Here is a 22,202-nt window from a genome sequence, read left to right on the forward strand (position 1 = left end):
GTGGGCTGGTATGTTGTTAAAATACCCTTTGGTGTCTGCAGACTTAATTTCTTCAAGCACTGATCACTTGAGATTGTAATGATCTATTTCCTTTGAGAAAACCCTTATTCTCCAGGGTGTAAAGAAAGAATTCCTTCCTGGTGGACAGACGCACATTCCTGGTACATAGTAACTGTTCAGTAAGTACTTACTAAATGAGCATTGTACTGTTGATTTGGAGGAAAGAGAGAATTGGAAATTAAGGGACATCTGTGGACATTTGAAACAATTCAGGTATTAGTCTATTAGTTACTTAAGCTTTTTTGTGTTCATTTGGCTTTCTAATCAGATTAGAAAAGCAAGACAAGTTTGACTCCATTTTTATCTTTGTTTCTACTGGACAGGAAGGTATAGTGATGCTTTGCCTGGGTTGGTTCCACAGATCTTGTTCATTCTCTGCAGCAGTGCTTAAGGTGTTTTCCTCACATGTTCACTTGGCCTTTAAACAAGCAGACCTATGTTACGCAGTCTAAGCACATTCCTCTTTTTTGGTGTTACTAGGATTTTGAACTCATGGCCTTGTGGTTAGTAGGCAGGTGCTCTACTACTTAAGCTGTTCCCCTAGCCATCGTTCTTTACCATAGAAATCTTTGAACTGTCTGATTAAGAGTTTGTTTATCCATTGTGGTTGATCTAGGTGTGGAAGGGGTTTTGTTTTTGATTAGAGATACAAGCATTAGGGTTAAAAATAAATAAATTATATTACAGTGGGAAATTGACATTTTAAATTTAAAGTTCCTGAATAATTTTTACCATTTTCAAATATTAGGAAATTCTTCAACAAAAATATATTAATAGACATGACTAATCATACTTAACATAGTTGCCTGGTGTTAGACCATTGTTAAGCCTCTAGTTTTCTTTTTAGTTGCCAGATTGAAAAATAGGAGTCACATGACTAGAAGAGATTAGGAGAGTCTAGCTAAAGGCAAGAAGCGTGTGCATTGAAACTAATTCTATATATAGTTTGTCAGTAAACTAAAAATTTTGTCAATGTGTAATTTAGCTTGATTTAAGAGAATTTTCCATTATTAAAAATAGGTAGCCAGGCTGCGGTGGCTCATGCCTGTAATCCTAGCTACTCAGGAGGCAGAGATAGGAGGATAACAGTTCAAAGCCAGCCTGGGCAAATAGTTTGAGAGACCCTATCTCGGAAACACATAACACAAAAAGGGCTGGTGGAGTGGCTCAAAGTTCAAGCCCCAGTACTGCAAAAAAAAAAAAAAAAGTTATGTAAAGCCATGCTATTTGGCTTGATTTTAGTAGAAAAATTTTTGTTGACAAAATGTTTTTTTCCTAGGCCTCTGTTGGTAAACTTTGAGGAAACAAGGTTTAGCTATAGTTTGGAAATCAGTCTGAGGACTTTTAGATAGGTTTCTGGAAATGTTAGTCACCAAAATTGCACTTCCTTTAATGCAATTATGTGGGAACAATAGGGATCATTTAAAATAGACATTATTAGGAAATGTAATACTTTGTTGAAATTCAGATTTTCTTAGATGTACTTGTATCATGAGCAGGCATGGAGAATTGACCTTGCAGTTGTCTAGTTCTCAGGCACTTTGCCCAATTTCCAAATAAGCTGTTGTAAAAATTGCTAAAATAAAGTTTTCTAGTAGTCTCTTAATTTTAATTTTTGGAGAAAACAATTAAATCTTAATTGTAGTCTTGTTATCTAATAAAAGAAGTCACAGTGTTTGGAGAAAGGAAGCAAAAGGTTTTCCATTTCCCTTGGTGTTTTACCAGATGACATGACATGTCTATGGGTACTGTATACTTTGATTTCATTTAACAAAAACCCACATTAACTTGATCAACAAATAATCTTAACTGAACATACTACAAGCTGCAAAACATTGGTGGGAATACTAAAAATTAAGAAGGTTAAGTGCTGGGGGTGTGACTCAAGTGGTGGAGGGCTTGCCTAGCAAGTATGAAGCCCTGAGTTCAAACTCCAGTGCAAAAAAAAAAAGTTGTGTTAGACATGCGTCTTGACTTGGGGAGCTGAAGATCCTGGGGGAGCTGACAGAGTGGTTTAAGAGCTAGAGTATGAGGCCCTGAGTTCAAACCCCAGTACTACCACCACCACCAAAAAAATTTTAAAAAATCCAAGAGGTAAGTTAAGATTAGAAGACTAGTGTAATGTGCTAGGAAATAATGAATTCTAGCCAGATGTGGTGATGCATGCCTGTAGTTTTAGCACTTGGGAGACTAAGGCAGGAGGAGCTAAGCTACCTAGCAAGACCCTGTCCCAAGGGCTAGTGGAGTAACTCAACTCAGACAGTGTCTGCCTCATGTGAGCCCCTTGAGTTCAAATGCCAGTCACTCACACACACACACACACACACACACACACACACACACACACACCCCGTCTCAAAAAACAAATAAATTAGTGAATTCTATAGGAATGAAAAAACTTGAACCTTGGAGGCCAATCACTTTGGATTTGAACTCCAGCTCCATCTGTACTGGGTACTCTTTGTCATGCTACTGAATTTATTTAGGCTATTTTCTTATTTGTAGGTTAGGAAAAATAATGCTTACCTCATGGAATTTTTGAGAGGATTAGGTATTTAAAACTGAAATCTGTCAACTTCAGACTTGCAATATCTAATTGCCCATTCAGAATCATCTTTTCAGTTTCTCAAAGCCATTTTAACATTAAGTCCAAAACCTGTCTTGTGAGTTGTCTTAGAGAATTTTTTCCTGTCCCCATGAATGACAGCAACAGGCAGTCAAGCCAGAAGAGTTACCTCCCACTTCATACTGCACTTTCCAGTCTCCCCAGAGTTATTGATACCACCCTAGATCAAACTATTATCATTTCTCTCACATAGGCTATTGTAACAGCCTTATGTCTCCCTAAATCCTGTTCAGCAAACAACAAAGTAAAAAATTTTTAAATGTACATATGGGTAACTTTTTTTTATGGTTTGCACTTTTTAAAAAAATTTCACACCACAACTGATAAATAGATAAGAAAATGTATATATGCACAAAGCCATAAAGAAGAATGGAATTATGTTGTTTGCAGGTGGATGAGTGGAACTGGAGAACATCATGTTAAGCGAAATAAGCCAGACTCAAAAGATCAAAAGTTGCGTGTTTTCCCTCATATGGAAGCTCGACCTTTAAGATAAATACACACATAAATACATATATGATCTTATGCATACATACATACACGTATATATGGGGGAGAGAGAACAAGATTTTATTAGTGGGTCTGTCTGAAGAGACTACAGGAAAGAGAATGTTAGACAATGAAAAATATTGACACATTCCATCTGTGTATAAAAATAATATAATGTAATGCACTGTAAGCTGTTAAATAATGGGGGAGCAGGGCAATAGCAAAAGAGTAAGTGACAGGGTCAGTAATACTGATTAAAGTATGATATACACATGTCTGAAATGCCAAGATGAAACCCCCTTGGACTATCAATAAATACTTATTTTAAAAAAAAAGTGAAGGACAGGAAGGTTAAAATAGCTCCTTTCCGGGAGTAACTATAGTGGGAGGGGTGAGAGCATAAGGAAAGGGTGAATGAGGACAGATGTGGTATTGTATGTATTTTGTATTCATGTATGAAAATAGAATAATTAACTGGGTGCCAGTGGCTCATTCCTGAAATCCTAGCTACTCAGGCCCAGAAAAGAAGGATCTCAGTTTGAAGCCAGTCTGGGCAAACCCTATCTCAAAAAAAAAAAAAACGTTCACAAAAAAATAAAAATAAAACAAAAAGATAAAACTTCTTAGTGAATTTAGAGACAAACTGAAAGGGAAAAACAACTATTAAGTGAATTTTCATTATTCTTAGTCCACAGATAAATCCTTAATTCTTTAACTTGTCTCATACCTGATCTGCCTTGCTCTCAGTATTGCAGGTGGCCCTCCATGTATACTAGTTCTGCTTCTGTATATTCACTCAGTCATTGGATTAAAGACAGGTTATGTCTGTACTGAACATATTCAGACGTTTTTCCTTTTTTTTAATTTTTGGAAGTGTTGGAGTTCAGGTCCTCGTATTTGCTAGGCAGGTGACACTTGACCCATTCTACCAGCCCCACATTGGGGCTCCAGGAACAATACTGTATGTCACCTATTTGCATAACATTTACATTGTATTAGGTGTTATACATATTGTACATTACAAATAAGCTGGAGATAATTTAAAGTGTACAGTAGGGTATCACTTTACATAAAGAACCTGAACACTTGTGGGTTTTGGCATCTTTAAGGGGGTTGAAAATCATTCCTCTGCAGAAGCAAGGACAACTATATTCCTAAGGCCTAGGAATAAAAGTAGTTGAGCCAAAAGGGAATACCTGAAAAAAACCAAAGCAAGAATTGAAATGTCATTGTGTTTCTTTTCTATTTCCTTTCAAATGTGTATGTAAAATGCATATATACATTTACAGAGGTTTAAGTGAAATACTGTATCCAAATAAAATAATGTTTATCTTTGATGACAACTCTTCTGGTTTTCAACCATCCCTTTATTCCCATTCCTCTTAAGTCCCACTATATTCATCTAAATTGCAGTACTTTAGTCCAAGAATCTTGTTTTAGTCTCCCCATATAATTAAGACAACCATTTGAAATTCTTGTGAATGCCTCTCTTACCATAAGCGGGTTATTTGGTATGCATGGCAATAAGTCTCTCTTTGGGGTGCTGCAAAACAGCTAGCTACTCTTCCCAGTGGAGAATCAAATGCACCAGTTCACAAATTAGGTCCCAGCTGATAAGTCCTAAAGCTGCAAGGGTCATTCAGATGAGTACTTGAGAATCTCAAGAGTTTCATTAGTAATTATTCTTGCTCTGCTCTTCACAGAGACTGGCAAGACCTTGAGAGAACAGAGGAAGTCTGGGTGATAAGGATGTGAATAGGAGTTGGTAATATTTTCCACATATGTCAGATGGTTTTCAGAGAGGTACAAGGACTCATTTTATAATGTCACATCCATCCATGAATTAACCCTCAGATGCTTGGGCTTCAGTACAGTTCCTGTATGTTAAAGCCCAGAATGGAAACTCCAAAAATTTTTTTTTTTTTCCTTCCCAGTACTGGGGACTGAACTCAAGGCCTTGTGCTTGCTAGGCAGGTGCTCTACTACTTGAGCCCCAGCCCCATCCCTTTTAGCTTTTTGAGATAAGGGCTCACTTTATGTCTAGATAGGCATGGATCATGATCCTCCTATTAATCCTGCATAGTGGGAATGGCAAGTGCATGTCACTACACCAGCTTTTTTGTTAGTTGAGAGAGGGTCCTGGTAACTTTTTGTCCAGGCTCTCTTAGAACCTCAGTCTTCCAATCTCTGCCTCCTGAGTAGCTAGGATTATGGACATGAGACACCACACTCCAACTTAACACTCCATACTTTTAAAGGTAAGTTTTTGCTTATTAGTTTTCACTATGGAACTATATAGCATAGTAATTATTTAATACTATTTTATGTGTTTTGTGTTTCTAAGTCCTTTCTGGAGGATGATCTCATTTGCTCTTCCTTTCAGTCTGCAAAATGCAGTTAGACAGGTTTTGTAAGTGATGAACCAGAACTGGGAGAAACCTCACAGAGAATCCTTGTAGCCAGCTAGGGATTTGGACCCAGTACACCACTGCTTGTTTCATTACTTTAATGTATCTAGTCTCAGCTTCTAAATTTGTGTTGGTTTTACAAACTTCTTAAGTTCATAGGGAAAGGGTTTTGAGATCCACAGATAAAGGGTGTCTTATTGGTATAAAATAACAACCATCTGGGTGTGGTGGTACACACTTGTAATCCCAACATTGCAGAGGTTGAGGATCAAGAGTTTGTGACCAGCCTGGGCTAATGGTAAGATTCCATCTCCAAGAAAAAAAAAAATCAACCAGAGAATGCCTATAAAGCTATGTAGAGATTAAAAAGAAAAGTACTGTTTCTCTCAGAAATTAAGAATTCAAAAGTTTAGTATTAGGTTGGAGGTGTAGCTCAAGCAATAGAGGGCCTGCTTAGCAAGCGCAAAGCCCTGAGTTCAAGCCTCAGTACCTCCAAAAAAGAGAGAGAGAGAAAGAAAACAGAAAAATTGTAAATTTCTGAGGACAGTATTTCTTTTGCCTTAATGCTGATTATGCTATTTTGGCTATTTTTATATATACACACCTTTTTATTTACCCATTTTCCTGGCGTCTTTTGCTGCTGTCAATGCAGGTATGGCAGTCATAGAAAAAGTTAGCAGTCCTATAGTTCAAATAATATTACAAGAAAAGTACCTGCTTTCTATTTTCTTGTTTGGGGGATGTATGTGTTTCTGTGTATCACCCAAATTGTTGCTACAGATAAAGAAATATTTGGAAATAATTTTAAAGACTGTTTTGGTACTTGAAGACCTTTTGTTGTTTTCTGGCCACCTATAGCATCCATTTATGGAACCCCCAGAAGGTTTGAGTTGAACAAAAATGAATTACAGGAATTTCTTTGGACCTCATGAGTTTGGGGCAGGAACACTAGTATAACTTGTGTTTGTCACACTTACGAAATAATAGCATTACCCCCCATCCCAGTCTCTTGCTATTTCTCTGAAAGCTTTAAGCCTCTGAAACCATGGGCATGGGATATCTCTTCTTGCTTGTCTTCCTTGAGTGTGCAGCTTAGCTCCAGCTTAATACAACCTTGGAAAGACACAGGCCTCTTACAGCTCTCAAATAGGCAGTTTTAAACACTTTACATTGATTATCTCTGACTACTCACCACAAACCTATAAGGTAAATGTAGTTGTCTGAGTTTTAAAGTTGAACTAGGCCAACTGGGTTTGAATCTCAGTTCCCTCTACTATATATCTTTTGGCAAATTACCATTTCTTTACCTCAGCTTCATCTATAAAATGGGGATAAGAGCAACTTCCTCACCATTTCCTTGAGGATTAAATGAAGTAAACCTTATAAAGAAGTACCTGGCATATGCTAAATGTGTGTTGGTGTGTTGTCTAGTCTGATTACATGCTGACAGATCACTATTAGAAATTTGATTTCTGGTCCCTGCTCTGCTATTAAGTAATTATGTGTGGATAAATTTCCTCTTTTTTAGTATCACTTTTCTTAAACTTATTTTAAATTTCTATTAGAAATAAATTCAGATTTACATAGACAAAAATAAAAGTATGGATAGGACAGCCAAAGAATAGACAACAGTATTAGCAAAAATCTTAAATAGACATTTCTCCAGAGATATAGGACTGGCCAATTAGCACTGGAAAAGATGCTCAACATCCCTAATCACTAAGGAAGTGCAAATCAAAAGCACCATCGAGCTGGGTGCTGGTAGCTCATGGCTGTAATTTTAGCTACTAGAGTGGCTGAGATGAGGAGGATAAGGTTTGATATCATCCCGGTCAAATAGTTCTTGAGACCACATACCCAAAATAGCCAGAGCAAAATGGACTAGAGGTGCGGCTCAAGGTATAAAGTGCATGTTTTGCAAGCATGAAGCTCTGAGTTGAAACACCAGTACCACCCAAAAAAAAAAAAAAATCACAATCAATGAGATACCATTTCACACACATTAGGAGAAATTTGAACTCTTTTGCGCCCTTGGTAGGGAATGCAAAATAGTATAGCTTCTCTGGAAATCAACATGATGATTCCTCAAAATATTAACCTGGGCATGGTGGTGTACACACCTGTAATCCCAGCAGTTGGGAAACTGAAGTGGGAGGATAGCAAGTTTGAAGTCAGCCTTGGTAATGTAGTCCAAGGCCAGCCTGAGCTACATGGTGAGACCAGACCCTGTCTCAAAAAAACAAGGGCTGGGGATATAGCTCAGTGTCAAGTGCTTGCCTAGCCTGCCCAAGGCCCTGGGTTTGTTCCCCAGTACCACAAAGAAGAAAGGGAGAAAAGAAAAATTATACATAAAATTACCAGAGGGGTCAGCAGTTCTGCTTCTTGGCATTTTTTCCAAAGGAATTGAAAGCAGGGTCTTAGTCAGGTATTTGTATGCACATGTTCATAGCAGCATTATTCACAATATCTAAAATGTGGAACTAATCCAAATACCCATTAACAAATGGATGAATAAATGTGGCACATAGATGCAGTGAACTACTACTCAGCCTTAAAAAGGAATGTACAGTGTGGATGAACCCTGAAGACATTATGCTGAATTGTAGTCAGCTCACAGAGAAAACAGAACTGTGAATACAGGAAGTGGGGGGTTTAGTGCTGAATGGATAGGATACAGAGTTTTAGCTCAGAAAGGTGCATACTTCTAGGGGAGTGATAGTGGCACAAGAATGTGAATATAATCAGTGTCACTAAACTTCATGCTTAAATATTGTTAGAGCGGTAATATTTTAACACAATTTTTAAAAGTGTTTCAACAAAGTATATAAGAGTAGTACAAAGAACATCAGTCCACTCATCTCAAATTTACCTGTCACATTTTCCCCATTTTTTAAAATCGTTTGTAAGTGTGCTCTGGTGTGTGTTTTATATGTACACAAATGTGGGCACACCTGTAATTATGTAATTACTTCAGGAAAATTTCTCTCTTTTTTTTGAAGTGTTAGGATTTGAACTCAGGGCTTTGTGCTCACCAGGTGGGCACTTTACCACTGGAGCCACGCCTCCAGTCCTTTTTTGGTTTTTGAGATGAGGTCTTGCTATGTAGTCTAGACTGGATACCATCCTCCTGCATCCATCTCCCAAGTGCTGGGATTACAGGTATGTACCACCACACCCAACACAATTTCTTAACTATTATGTTCCAGCTTCATAATTTTTATTAGTATAATGCGTTAATCTACCATTCTAAAGTCCAGTTTTGTCAGTGTTGTTTTGGGCTCAAGTGTGGCTCCAGTGGTTGCTCACTTGCCTAGCAAGTGCAAGGCTCTGAATTCAAACCACAGTACTGCCATACACAAAAAAATTTGTCAGTGTTGTTTTTACAGCATCTCTCTACCCTGTGGAACAAGGAGATTAATTGCATTTAGTTATCATGTCTCTTTAGCCTCCCTTTGTCTCCTGTGATAATTTTTGTTTTGTTTTTTGCAGTACAGAGGTTTGAACTCAGGGCCTACACCTTGAGCCACTCCATCAGCCATTTTTTGTGATGGTATTTTTCAAGATAGGGTGTCACGAGCTATTTTCCTGGGCTGGCTTTGAACCATGATCCTTCTGATCTCTGCCTGCTAAATAGCTAGGATTGCAGACGTGACAGCTAAAACTAACCTTTTTTTTTACATAAAGGATAAACTACTTCTTCTTTTGGTGGAGGGCAGTTTACTAGGGATTGATCTCAGCATTGAGCTTAGTATGTAAGTGCTTTACCACTTGAGCCATGCCCCCCAACCTTCCCTCCTTTTGTTAAAGATGATGCTGTCTCATTTTCTATTTGTCCAATGTTTTCTGATAATTAGATTGAGGTTGTGCAGTTTCAGCTAGAAAACTGCATGAATGGTATGTCCTTCACATGTGAAGACTTAGTACATTTTTAATTAAATTCATAATGAAGGGATTTCAAAGAATGAAAACAAAAAGAATGGAATAGTTGATTTCATAATGCATTTTTAAAATTTTCCCTGTTTTAAATTTTGTGTTAGCTTACCTAATATATGTTACAATTTAATACAATTTTTAATTAAGCTCATTCCTGTAGAGAAAAAGAAATTCCTGGCTATTTTTAAATTTGATGAAATCAAGTGTATTTCAAATGTTCAAGTGTCTAGTAATTATTATATAAGGTCGCTCAAATTATTTGGATGAATATAACATAACATTGAAGGTGTATGACAACAAGTAGTTATCCCCTTCCTAGTTTCATCAGATATTAGACTGATAATTTGTACTCTCAACTTTGCCACCATTCTAGAACCTTTTAGCACCCCTACTTGAGCTGTAGAAAGCTCCTGAAAGGAAGGTGCTGTTTGCGTTAGTGCTTTTTGTGGAATGTATAATCAATGGCACTGCTGATGCATCTTATCATCAATGCCATGTTCACTTTCCAAGCTGTCTTACACAGACTATCTAAACATCTGTGCGGAGGTTACAGGCTCCTTCTTTGCCAAATATGATTAGGACCCATCTCTGTTTTACATATTTTGAGGGTTTTTTCCTCCCATGATAATAGGAAACACTGGTTGACAGAGCGGGGGTGTAATATTAATAGTGTGGAGGGTCACAGGTGTATTTGAGACCATTATAATTTAGAAAATGATTTTTTTTTTCTTTCCATGTACTTTAAAAATAATTTCATGGCCTTTTTGCATTTTGTTTCTACAGTTTGAAGAAAACAGGTCTGAAACCAGGTCTTGTCCCTGGCTGCTTCTGAACACGGTGACTGCCAGATCTTCAGACATCAAGTTCAGCTTTGTCTGCCAACCTGTCTGACATGTCGGGACCCGTGCCAAGCAGGGCCAGAGTTTACACAGATGTTAATACGCACAGACCCCGAGAGTACTGGGATTACGAGTCACATGTGGTGGAATGGGGGTAATTGTTTCCACTTACTCACCCAAAAGACTGAATCTTGTGGATTTCTTGAATAATTTATGTCAGTAAACTCCCTGACTCTTCTCCAAATCTCAGGGTTGAAGCCCAACTTGTTTTCTTCTTTTGAGTTGAGAGTTTGATTCTGTAGGGCACAGACTATTGCTTTGACAAGTTAGCGGTTTTGACAGACTTATCATATAAAAAATCATTTTGGTATCTTATCCTTTTCTCTGATTTATATATTCTGTATATGAAGTTGGTAACAAAGACTTATCAGCTTGCTTCTCAAGCTAAGTGCATTGCAGATACGTGAGGATTGATTCTTGAGAGACTTTAAAAACACGAAACTCTTACATAAAGTACTTTTGAGGTCAGAGAAAGTTATCCCATGATGATACTGAGGGATGAAACAATTCTCCAGAAAGGTGTCCTCTTTTTGATAAGAACCAAAATTAAATACTCAGATATTTGCCCTTACACTGAGTCTAGGCATGTATAACATGGAATATAGCCCAAATTCCAACTTATGGTCTGCCTGAACAGCTTTGTTTGCCCTCTTAATTCTCTGTGCAGCCTCATTTGAACATTTGCATTTCCTGTCCCTGTATTGCATGCATTTAACTGATCAGATCATACTTTTCATTTTAAAAGCATTTTGATGTTCATGTGTAAAAGAAAGTAATTTGAGACTCACAAAGATGTAACTGGAACCTGGACTACATATAAAACCCTATCTTAAAAAAAAAAAAATCCCAACTCCTACACATTGTATTTTATATCTGACTATACGTGATTGCTGTAGCCCATAAGTGACTAATTCTGTTTCCCTAAACTGTCATGGGATGTATTTTTCATTCTAGTTATGCCATGATTCCTAACAACAAGTACTTTGTCTCTGCATAAAGAGACACTAGTGTGCTTTAACCATGATGGGGGCAGGGGGCAGTGGCCCAAACAATGTATACACATGAGTAAATGTAAAAACGATTTAAAAAAATTAAAAATATGAAACAAAACCATGATACGATACCAATAAATGTTACCAGTATTGATAACCTAGTCATTCCCCTCTTATGTAAGGCTTTGGACTGTAGGTAGTATTGGTGTTCTACTGGAGAAATTTCAAATACTCTCTACAATTTGCTTAGCTTTGCTTAAATGGCACTAAATAACCGTTTTAAAAACCTTTTAGGGACTGGTGGAGTGGCTCAAGTGGTAAGAGCACCTGCCTAGCAAGTGTGAGGCCATCAGTTCAGACCCCACTGCCACCCAACAAAAAAAGCTTTTAGTATGGTGCCATATTGGCTTGCTTGCATTTGTTTTGTATGCTGTCCCATAGAAGGAGAACTAAAAGAGAAGTTTCTTCCCCTAGATTTGCTAGGATTTTTACTTTGTCAATTGTTCTTAGTGCCTTTTGCCTTTCTCTGTTCCATTCTTTTTAGCTGATTGAGGAAAATGAATGGCTGATTTGTCAGGTAATGAGTAAATGGTGCATAAAAGAAAATGGAACTTAGGCCTGATTGATACGTTGTGTGTTTGTGACAGGGACTTAGCTATGTATCCCTGGCTAGCCTCAGCTTGAGTGCTGGGATCGCAAGTGTGCACCACCAGGTGCAGCTAGTCCTTAATGAAGGAACTATGTCATTTTTTAAAGTCCTCTATGTTGACAGTAAGGATATACAGAATGTATGAACATTTTCCTTTTTTGGGGGGGAGAGAGTATCCTGATGCCTGCTAGGCAGGCACTCTACCTCTTGAGCCACTCTGCCAGCCCTGTTTTTTGTGGTGAGTATTTTCAAGGTAGGATCTCATGAACTATTTGCCCAGGCTAGCTTTTGAACTGCTATCCTCCTGATTTCAGTCTCCCAACTAGCTAGGATCACAGGCGTGAGCCAGCAGCACCCACCTTCCTTATTCTTTTTTACCTCTCTCTGTGACCTCTGATATTGCTTATTGATCACAGAACATGGATAAAAGTAGAAGGAACCCCTAACCATGGTTCATGATCTGTAGCATGATTTGCAAACTTTTGTTATGTGGATTTATCCTCAGAGATTGTTTTGATGCCACTTGCCTGCAAAGAGTCCCATTCAAAATGAGCTGCTAGCCGGGTGCCGGTGGCTCACATCTATAATCCTAGCCACTCAGGAAGCAGAGATCAGGAAGATCGTGGTTCAGAGCTTGGGCAGATAGTTTGTGAGACCCTATCTTGAAAACCCCCAACACAAAAAATGATGGAGTGACTCAAGGTGTAGGCACTGAGTGCAAATCCCAGTACCACAAAAAAAAAAAAATGCTGCCCCCAAAGCTTGGCTCAATTACAGTGTTACACATGTGCTGCGTTTCTTCCAAGTGCCAAAACTGGACCAGGTACTACGGAACAGGAATGTGTAAAAATTATTCTGTGAGAAAAAAACAGTCTCTTGTTGGGGACAAACATAGATACAAATCCTAATACTAGCTAACTATGGTGTGCCAGAGACATGAACAATTTGGAATTTGTAAAAATAATTGAAAGGCTTAAATTTTTCTATTTCTAGATTTGGTGCACTCATTTTTAATTGATCCAGTTTTTAAAAAATATAATGAAACATTCAAGATACTCTTAGGTGTATTATTTCTACTGGTAATGGAGTTTTGTTTTTGTGCTATTGGGGTTTGAACTCGGGGCTTATACTTTCTGGGCAAGTGATCTACCAGTTGAACTATGCTCTCAGCTGGTAATAGAGCTTTATAGGTTGAATTGGTGCTTGATAATTTGAACTTTTCAAATCATTGTGACTGACTTGTTTTTGTTCACAGAAATCAAGATGATTACCAGCTTGTTCGAAAATTAGGCAGAGGTAAATACAGTGAAGTATTTGAAGCTATCAACATCACAAATAATGAAAAAGTTGTTGTTAAAATACTCAAGGTGAGTATGAGAGAGAGTTTCAGAGGTATTTGGAATATAGATTTAAAAAAATAACAGTTTCATTTGAAAGGTTTTTGGATTGTTTTTGCCCTTTATTTTCTGAAGTCAATAGAACAGATGAGGAACTGAAGCAGAAGTGAGAATTGATTTGACTCAAATCACACTGTTGGGTTGTGGAAGTGGAAAGTAGTAAAGGTACAACTCCTCTCTCCTAGGATTTCCCTAATGTTCATGTTTTGTACTTTCAGGTTTTTGGTTTTTTTTTTAAATCATACTTCTACTTCATAAGGCTGAGGAGTCATAAATAATAATAATAAATAATAGGCATTAAGGGAACAAGCATCAATGCAGCTAGAATGGTATAACTGCCCATGTTCAGCTGATGTGAGTGGTAGGGACTGAGGCAAAGTGGGAAGTACATGCCTCTTTAGAAGGAAGTAGCTGCTTCTTGGCTCCAGCCACTATTGCACTGTAGCAGTGCAAGTCCAGTGTTGCGTGATACTCCTTTTTGCAAAGAGAAGTCAGAAATTCATATTTGTAAATAAATTTTGATGAAATGTTGGCCTGTGATGGAGTTGAAGCCAGATGCTGGCAGCAATCATGCCTGGGTCTGAAACACCCACACTGACTTCAATGATGAGAGTGCCCCAAGCCAGAGGTACTTACCAGCTAGTTCCTAAATGCTGAGTATATACAAAAATTCAAAACAAAGTTTGAAGAATGCAGAAAAGAGAAATCTTTTTTGTAATAGTAAAAGTAATACTAAAGTTTATTAGGAATGAAATTTAGTATAATGGGAAAAGGTGGGGAGAAATCAGAGAGAGAAACATTTCCTGCCCCCCATGCAAGAGAAGGGAGTAGAGACTCCTGTTTTATTCTTTTTTTTTTTTTTTTAAAGGTACTGGGGCTTGAACTCAAGGCCTGCGCCTAGAGCCACTCTAACAGCCTTTATTTTGTGTGTGTGATAGGGTCTCTTAAACTATTTGCTTGGGCTTGCTTCAAACCATGATCCTCCTGATCTCTTCCTCCTGAGTAGCTAGGATTACAGGGGTGAACCACTGGCGCCTGGCCTGTTTTATTCTTTGTATCCATAATTAATTGCCATTGGGATACGTAAACCTGTTAGTCACTGCACAGCTTCTCACATGTAGAGATCATTTCATGGTCCACATTTCTTTCTTATACAATACTTGATGTTGAAAACAGCTTCACAAAAATAGGTCCTCAAAAGGAATATAGTGTTGAAGTCTAATGTTGAAACTATGAAGCCTAGTGTTAAACTGTGTTAAGCTAGTAGTGCACTTTGTGTCTAGCAGGTGTCAAATATTGATTGTTGAGTTTCTCTCAAAAACTTAAAATTTCTTTTGTCTTACAATATGTAGAAAACAAAGTAGGCTGGAAAACAAAACACTTCGATTTTAATCCAAACTCTAAAAGCAGTTAGCCATGGAAGTCCATCTGTGAAAGTGGAGATGATGTTGCCTTACCTTTCTCAGGATATAAATAAGAATTGAATACAAAATCATATATGGAGACATACTTGGAGACTGAAGTTCTTTGTAATTGCAGGATGGTCTTCCTATGGAAACATACATGACAGAATAAGATGACATTTTTTAAAGCCTCACAAAAGGCATAGGAAGTAGCTCTGACATTCAGAAGAGGTTAGAAGTTAGGGAAAGCTCCCTAAAGCTGGCTTCATGCTGAATGGGAGGGGGTTTGGATAGATAAAGTGAGAGTAGGGAAGGGGGAACATACTCTAGATTGCACCAAGACTAGAAAAGAGGAAAAGGAAGAAATAAGTGAGAAAAATGTTGCATGTGGAAGATTGTCATGTGACCATACACAGAAGGTGAACTTGGAGAGGGAGATTAAATTTGTGAAGCACTGCATTTCCTTCCAGTCTTAAAAGTTGTATGACTTGGACTGGAGAAGTGGCTCAAGTAGTAGAACACCTGCCTAGCAAGTGTGAAGCCTGAGTTCAAACCCAGTACTGCCAAAAAAAAAAAAAAAAATGTTGTATGACTTTATCTCCTAGGTAGGTGAGAGCTATTAATGTTTTTAGATGAAGGGTGATTTAGAAATAGTCAACTCATTTGTCCTAACTGGAATGTGTGCTTTGCTATAACTGTAGGTAAAGTATAAATATAGGCAAAGTTCCTTTATAAATTATATTTAAATTTTTTATTAATTTTTTTCCTGACCATGCTGGGGCTTGAACTCAGGGCCTCAAGCTTTCTAAGCAGGAGATTTACCACTTGAGCAGCTCTGCCAACCCTATTTTAAAAATTTTTTATCCCTATTTGTCACTAGAGAAAAGTTACAATAATCACATTAAATTACAGTGCAAGATATCTATGTGGTCTGTCATGAGCCAGCTTTCATGTAAGCTTAAAGATTTGAAGACTTCTTTAGAGGGGAAAAAAAAAAAAAAAGTCTTGTAAACCAATAGCTTTTGACCCTAATGCAGCTATTGGGAAGTTGTGATATTAGTACAAAACAGGATGTAGATTGATGAGTTAGTGTTTGTATGGGGAAATGGTCTCCCACATAGGATAGCAAATCAAAGGGATCTGAAGAGTTGAAAAAGAGAAATTGGGACCGGGTGTGGTGTAATCCCAGGTCCATGGCAAGCATGGGCAAAAGCACAAGACTCTATCTAAAAAACACTAAACGCAATTGACTGGAAGCATAATTCAAGTGGTAGTTTGCTTGCCTAGCAAGCAAGAGGCCCTGAGTTCAGTCCCCACTACCATCAAAAAAAAAAAAGAGAGAAACTGATGACCTTGCTTCCCAGGCAGTCAGTGTACTGAGTTCTGATAGAAGCAAGGGTAAAGAAGCCATGGATTGTCAGGTGCCGGTGACTCACGCCTGTAATCCTAGCTACTCTGGAGGCAGAGATCAGGAGGATCTCAGTTCAAAGCCAGCCAGGGCAAATAGTTCGTGAGGCCCTGTCTCGAAAATACAAATCACAAAAAGGGCTGGTGAAATGTCTCAAGGTGAAGGCCTTGAGTTAAAGCCCCAGCACTGCAAAAAAAAATCGCCATGGATTGAATTGAGTGTGGGCTATGTGGAAGTAAAGTGCCTTCCATTTATTAAGTATCTTATTGTGCGGGGGTCTGTTTTAACTGTGATACATAAACCACACTCTGTGAGGGATGTATAATCTCCTTTCAGTATTAATAAAATTGAGAAACATTAATATTCTTGAAACCACACAGCTGCAAAGCCAGGTTTGTGGACTCTTTTTCCAAAATTTGCTTTCTCCCTGCTGTACATGAGTTTAGAATGTAAGAGAAGGTTAAAAGACTAAGAGTTCCTGGACCTGGATCACTGACTTGGGCATCACCTAAAAATAGATCCCAGTTGCATAAGATTCTAATTTAGTAAGTCAAGGTGAGTTCTGCACATCTGTGTATTTAAAAATCCAGGTGATTGTTGATCATCAAAGTTTAGTAACCACCAATATTGCTAATAGACATGAAACCCTTAAAACAACTTTGAAGAATTGTATGCAGCATGTTAGCTGTCTGAGGTGACCACCCTGGAAAGATGTGGAAGGTCCAGTATAGCAAACAAAGGCCACATGTGACTACTGAGCATTTGAAATGTGGCTGGGCTGAGTTGAGATATGCTATAAGAGTAAAATACACTAGACTTCAAAGATTAGTACCAGAAAAGGTTAGTGATCGTTTAAATTGATTTATATGTTGAGATTTAAGGTTTTGAATATAAGTTAAATACATTATTAAAATTTTGTCTGTTTTTGCTCTTTTGCGTGACGATTAGAACATTAACCATATACATGTAGCTTCCATTGTATTTCTCTTGGGCCAGCACTGTTTTTAGACTATTCAGTCTTTTTGGAGGTACAGTTGGACCAAGGCCCTCAGAAAAATGACAAGGATTTCTACTACACCAAAACAGATGTGCAAAGGGTGGGTGAGAACAAAGGAATGTGGAGGGTATACTCCAGAGACTCTGCAGTGGAGTCTTTTAAAATGAAGGGGTTTGTTTACAAGAGTGATAATGCAAGAGAATTATGGGCTGTGTCCCAGCTACACTCATTTGATTCTCGTTACGGTCTTGTTACTCCTTTTAGTCACAAGGGCAAACGTCTCACAGGTTTAAGGCAGGATTCGTATCTGTAAGCTTCAAGGCCCACATTTCAAAGATAGTTTTGGCTCTTTTTGCTGTTGGTCCTGAATTGCTTCACTTTACACAGGGTTACAGATGGAGAGGGAGGAATGAAAGGACCCATAAAAGATGAACATTCATGTTGCCATTTACCTTGCTAGTTTGTAAGGTTTTAAAGCACAACATATTATGACTGTTGATTGAAATTATGTACTATTTCTGTGGAGGTCTGGTCTTTTGGGTGGAAATCTTTTTATCCTTTAATCTTTTGTAAGTACCTGCAGAGTTCCTGGCACAGTAGTGCTAGGAGAAGAGGATTTGAGGCGAATCTGTCACTTTCCTTCCTTCAAGGAGCCCCTAAGTAAGCCATTTATGTATTCTACTGTATGTCGAAATACTCTGAAATACTTGTTTTCGCTGATACAGTTTTACCCTTTCAGCCAGTTAAAAAGAAGAAAATTAAGCGCGAAATAAAGATTTTGGAGAATTTAAGAGGTGGTCCCAACATCATCACGCTGGCAGACATTGTAAAAGACCCTGTGGTGAGTATGGTAGATGTTAGCGAGGCACACCAGGACTGAGATATGTTGGACCCGGAACACAGCTGGTCTGTTTCTGTCACCACACTTTCATCATTAAGTCCTGCTTTAAAAGTGCTTAGTCACATATACATTTAACTAGCTTAGGTTTTTCTTTTAAAGAGACTTCCACCCACATATTATTTCTTATTCTTCTAGGCTAAGAGACGGATAGCACTAGAAACTGAAATGTGTTAATGTATTTTGCAAACTCGGGTCTGGTGCTGATGGGTGATGGGTGGGTTTTTGGACCGTCTAGAGCTTGGTGAGATTTCAGCTTCGTGTCTTCTGTTTGAAATCCATCCCCAAAGTGACCTAAATGTGGTGATGATTAGAATGGAGAGGACTTTTAGCAATAGAGGGTTTCTTACTACTGAGGTTATGGCTGTCACATTTACCACTCAGCATCTGCAAACGTGCCCACTAAGCTGCCAGAACCATTACTAACATATATTCTCTTTCTTTCCCCTAGTCGCGAACCCCTGCCTTGGTTTTTGAACACGTAAACAACACAGACTTCAAGGTATTATATATTTATCGAACTGTTTTAAGCTGTTAGGTTTTTAGACATACCGAAAGTCTTTTGGGGATACTAGAAGAGCTTGCTTCTCATTTGTTTTCATCCTTACATTGCTAAATGGAAAAACTTGTATACAAGTAGCACCCACTTCACACTTCTTGATATTTTACCCAATTGCTTATCTACCACTATATACATCTCATCCTTTTTATCACTCATTTAACATTTTCTGCTGATGTCCATCCTAATGAAGGCAACAGTACTCGGTTCACTCAAGATCTAGACTTCGGACAATACACTTTAAGGCATCTGGTTCAAGGAATAGCAGGAACTGCATATTCTTTAGGATTCCTCAGAAGCTCTAGGCTGTGAGTCTTTTCCCCACTGCTACAGTGTTGGAGCTTGAACCCAAGGCCTCACAGTTTTGTATGCTAGGCAGCTTGTCTATCCCTGAGCTATACCTCCAGGCCCTTGGACAGTGGATCTTAAAAGATGGGGAATGGGGAAAGATAATTTCACACAGATATCTCTGAATTCTAGCCTATCCTGTGGCCTACTTATTTTAAACAGTTCTCAATTCCAGTGTAGCAGAAGAATATAGGCACTCTCTTAGAAGTTTAAAGGTATTTGACATTGTCAAGAATATACATTTTAAAATCCTGCAACTTTTTAGGGACTGGAAAGGTCACATAACAGAGTTTGCTTTCAGCTTGGGACAAGAATAGTTCTATTAAATTGGCTCAACAAGTTTGGCATCATACCCTTTGCCTACCTATTGGTGGTCTGCAATTGTGCAAGCCCAAGATGGGTTAGTTCCCTACAAAGGAGGCTGTCTTTATCCAAATGCCTTTTATGAGAAGGTCTTAAGGTAAATGAAAAGCAAACTAAATTGTAAATGTGTTTCAGTGCATGTTCTGTGTGTGTATTATTATTGTGATCATCAACAATATATAGATATGTTCCCAACAATGGATTTTAGCTTTAGCAATATAAGTTTAAGTAATTCCTCACTTTTACATGTAAAGTTGAAGACCCAAGTTATCTCTTTAAAGTGGGTTTTGTATTAGAGAAATAATGATGAGCAGAAAAATCTTGGAGCAGTGGCAAATGAGCGAAATCTTAGTTTGAATTACTGTGAATACTGATGAGAAATTGCCTTCCTGTCAGCATCATTTCATGGCTTAAATGTTGCATTTGTTTTTTTGCAGCAATTGTACCAGACGCTAACAGACTATGATATTCGATTTTACATGTATGAGATTCTGAAGGTAAGAAACCTTGGATTCCAAATATCTTTAAATTGGTCTTGGCTTTGTTAAATAGTTCAATTGATGATAGAAAAGCCAATGAATTCACTTTGTGTAGTATATTGAAAGAAGGCCTCTACATAAACGTTTTTATTAAGTTAGTATTAGAACCTTGGGCTAAGGTTATTTAGAAGATAGCGAGGAATGATACTTACATTGTCAAACCTTGTAAAAAGAACTCTTGATGTGCTGGCTTCTGATACCTTTATTTCACTTAAGATTCGACAAGTAAAATGGTAAGCTTTTAACTTGGTTCTAAAAGATTGATTGTCCTAAGGCTTGTGTAAAGCTCCGCTTACAGATTGCTAACTGAATGTGGTCTTTGATTAGTAAAGTGGGATCACCAAATATCTTGCTCCCAGTAGTTATAAGATCAGTTTTTGTAGGAGAGAATTGCTAACAGATGGCCAAGTATCTAAACTTTAGGAGTACCCAAAAGAGGTGGTAACTCCAGAGATCTTTCCAATGGCTCACACTGTCTTGTGGCAAGTAGGGCTTCACAAAGTTACAGATGTTTGTCTAGCCCTGTGAGCTGTAGGAATCTAGGTTGCCCTTCAGGAAAGACAAGAACTTGGCTAATTACAGCAATTACCTGAAAGGCTGGGATTAACATATCCAAAGGTTATGTCACTCAGTTCACTTTGGTTCAAGGTTGGAAACTTCAAATTGGATTAGATGACCTACATCACGGATTGACAAACTTCTTTAAAGGGCCAAACGGTAACTATTTTAGGCTTTGTTTGCCAAGTCTTTGTTCCATTACTCAAGGCTGATGTAGCATGGACAATATGCAAACATGTTCCAGTAAAACATTTTTCACAGAAACGGACAGCAGGCCAAATTTGGCCAACCTCAGTCATAGACTTTTAGCTGCTAAAGAAATTACTCTTCTTAAACTGGGTGTGGTGGTGCATAGCTGTAATTTCAGCTACATAAGAGGTATAATAAGTAGGAGGATTGAGGTCTGATGCCCACCAGGCAAAAAGTTCAAGACTGTCTGAAAAATAACTACAGCAAAAAGGACTGGGGCGTGGCTTAAGTGGCAGAGCAGTTTTGAAGTCCTAAGTTCAAACCCCAGTACTGAAGAAAAAAAATAAATAAGTAAAGGAAGAAAGAAATTGCTGTTTCTCAAATAAGAGATTTGTATGGTTTGTATTTAGACCAATATTCTTCTTTCTCAAGGCTTGTGTTTAAAGAAATAATCTAGACTTTGAAGAAAAGGGAAAATTTGGAAAATAGTCTATACTTTGGGTCTTTTTAAACAGGATGTTGAAACAGCTGTGTAAGGAACAGAACTTAAAGTTTGTTTGACTTTGGAATCCTGAGCAAGTATCTAAAGAGTAGCTGTGGGAAAGATTGTCCTAATCCTAATTCCCAGAGGTACTGTGAGGCTAGTAGGAAAAATTACATGGAGGAAAAAATAATCACAGGTATGCTGGCTAAACTCTTTCTTACCTGTTCTTCTTACAGGCCCTGGATTATTGTCACAGTATGGGAATTATGCATAGAGATGTGAAACCCCATAATGTCATGATTGATCATGAACACAGAAAGGTAAAGTGATAGACTGACAAGTTTACTTATCCATGTAATGGAGTCAGCAGCTCATCTTCAACACTTTATCCCTAGTATGTGTCATAATCTCCAGTACCTATTAGGTACTTGATAAATATTTGGTAACTGACTGAATGAATTAAATTAACATGTTTAGACCATTATTCATATTCCTAAGAGTACTATCTGGGAAATAGATTAGGATAGTGGGTAAAACGTTTGTATAGGCTAGGAAACCTGACTTCTAGTCTAACTAGAATTAAAAGTACACAGTTGTAGCCAGGCCTGGTAGTTCAAACCTGTAATCTTAGCTACGTGGGAGGCTGAGATCAGGAAGATAACAGTTTGAGGCCAGCTCAGGCCAAAGAATGTGAGAACCCCTTCTGAAAAGAAAGAGTGAGATATGGTGGCATGGTGGCATGCACCTACCATGGCAGGAAGCATAAATGGGAGGATCAGGCATCAGGGTGGCCCAGTCAGAAAGCAAGACCCTGTCTCAAAAATAACGAGAGCAGAAAGGGCTACACACGCGCGCGCGCACACACACACACACACACACACACACTCCACACACACACACACACACACACACACGATTAAAAAAAAAACTCCAATTGCTGTAGTCAAGATGGAGTAGGCAGGAGGTATGACTTCAGTGATAGTGCCTAGCACAAAGCCCTGAG

The 22,202-nt window shown here is 38.2% G+C and overlaps 1 protein-coding gene across 2 annotated transcripts in view; it reads left to right on the forward strand.

The window, feature by feature from the left end:
* Window positions 1-22,202, forward strand: part of Csnk2a1 (casein kinase 2 alpha 1) — a 56,818-nt gene that overhangs the window by 21,073 nt on the left and 13,543 nt on the right. For both annotated transcript variants that reach the window (XM_020164650.2, XM_020164651.2), the window contains exons 2-7: window positions 10,300-10,509; window positions 13,312-13,423; window positions 18,001-18,102; window positions 18,611-18,661; window positions 19,867-19,926; window positions 21,436-21,519. In XM_020164650.2, the coding sequence (XP_020020239.1) occupies window positions 10,409-10,509; window positions 13,312-13,423; window positions 18,001-18,102; window positions 18,611-18,661; window positions 19,867-19,926; window positions 21,436-21,519 (510 nt within the window). In that variant the 5' untranslated portion in view covers window positions 10,300-10,408. The remainder of the gene's footprint in view (window positions 1-10,299; window positions 10,510-13,311; window positions 13,424-18,000; window positions 18,103-18,610; window positions 18,662-19,866; window positions 19,927-21,435; window positions 21,520-22,202) is intronic.

Source organism: Castor canadensis, chromosome 5 (genome assembly GCF_047511655.1).
Source record: "Castor canadensis chromosome 5, mCasCan1.hap1v2, whole genome shotgun sequence".
In the NCBI taxonomy this organism is placed as follows: domain Eukaryota; kingdom Metazoa; phylum Chordata; class Mammalia; order Rodentia; family Castoridae; genus Castor; species Castor canadensis.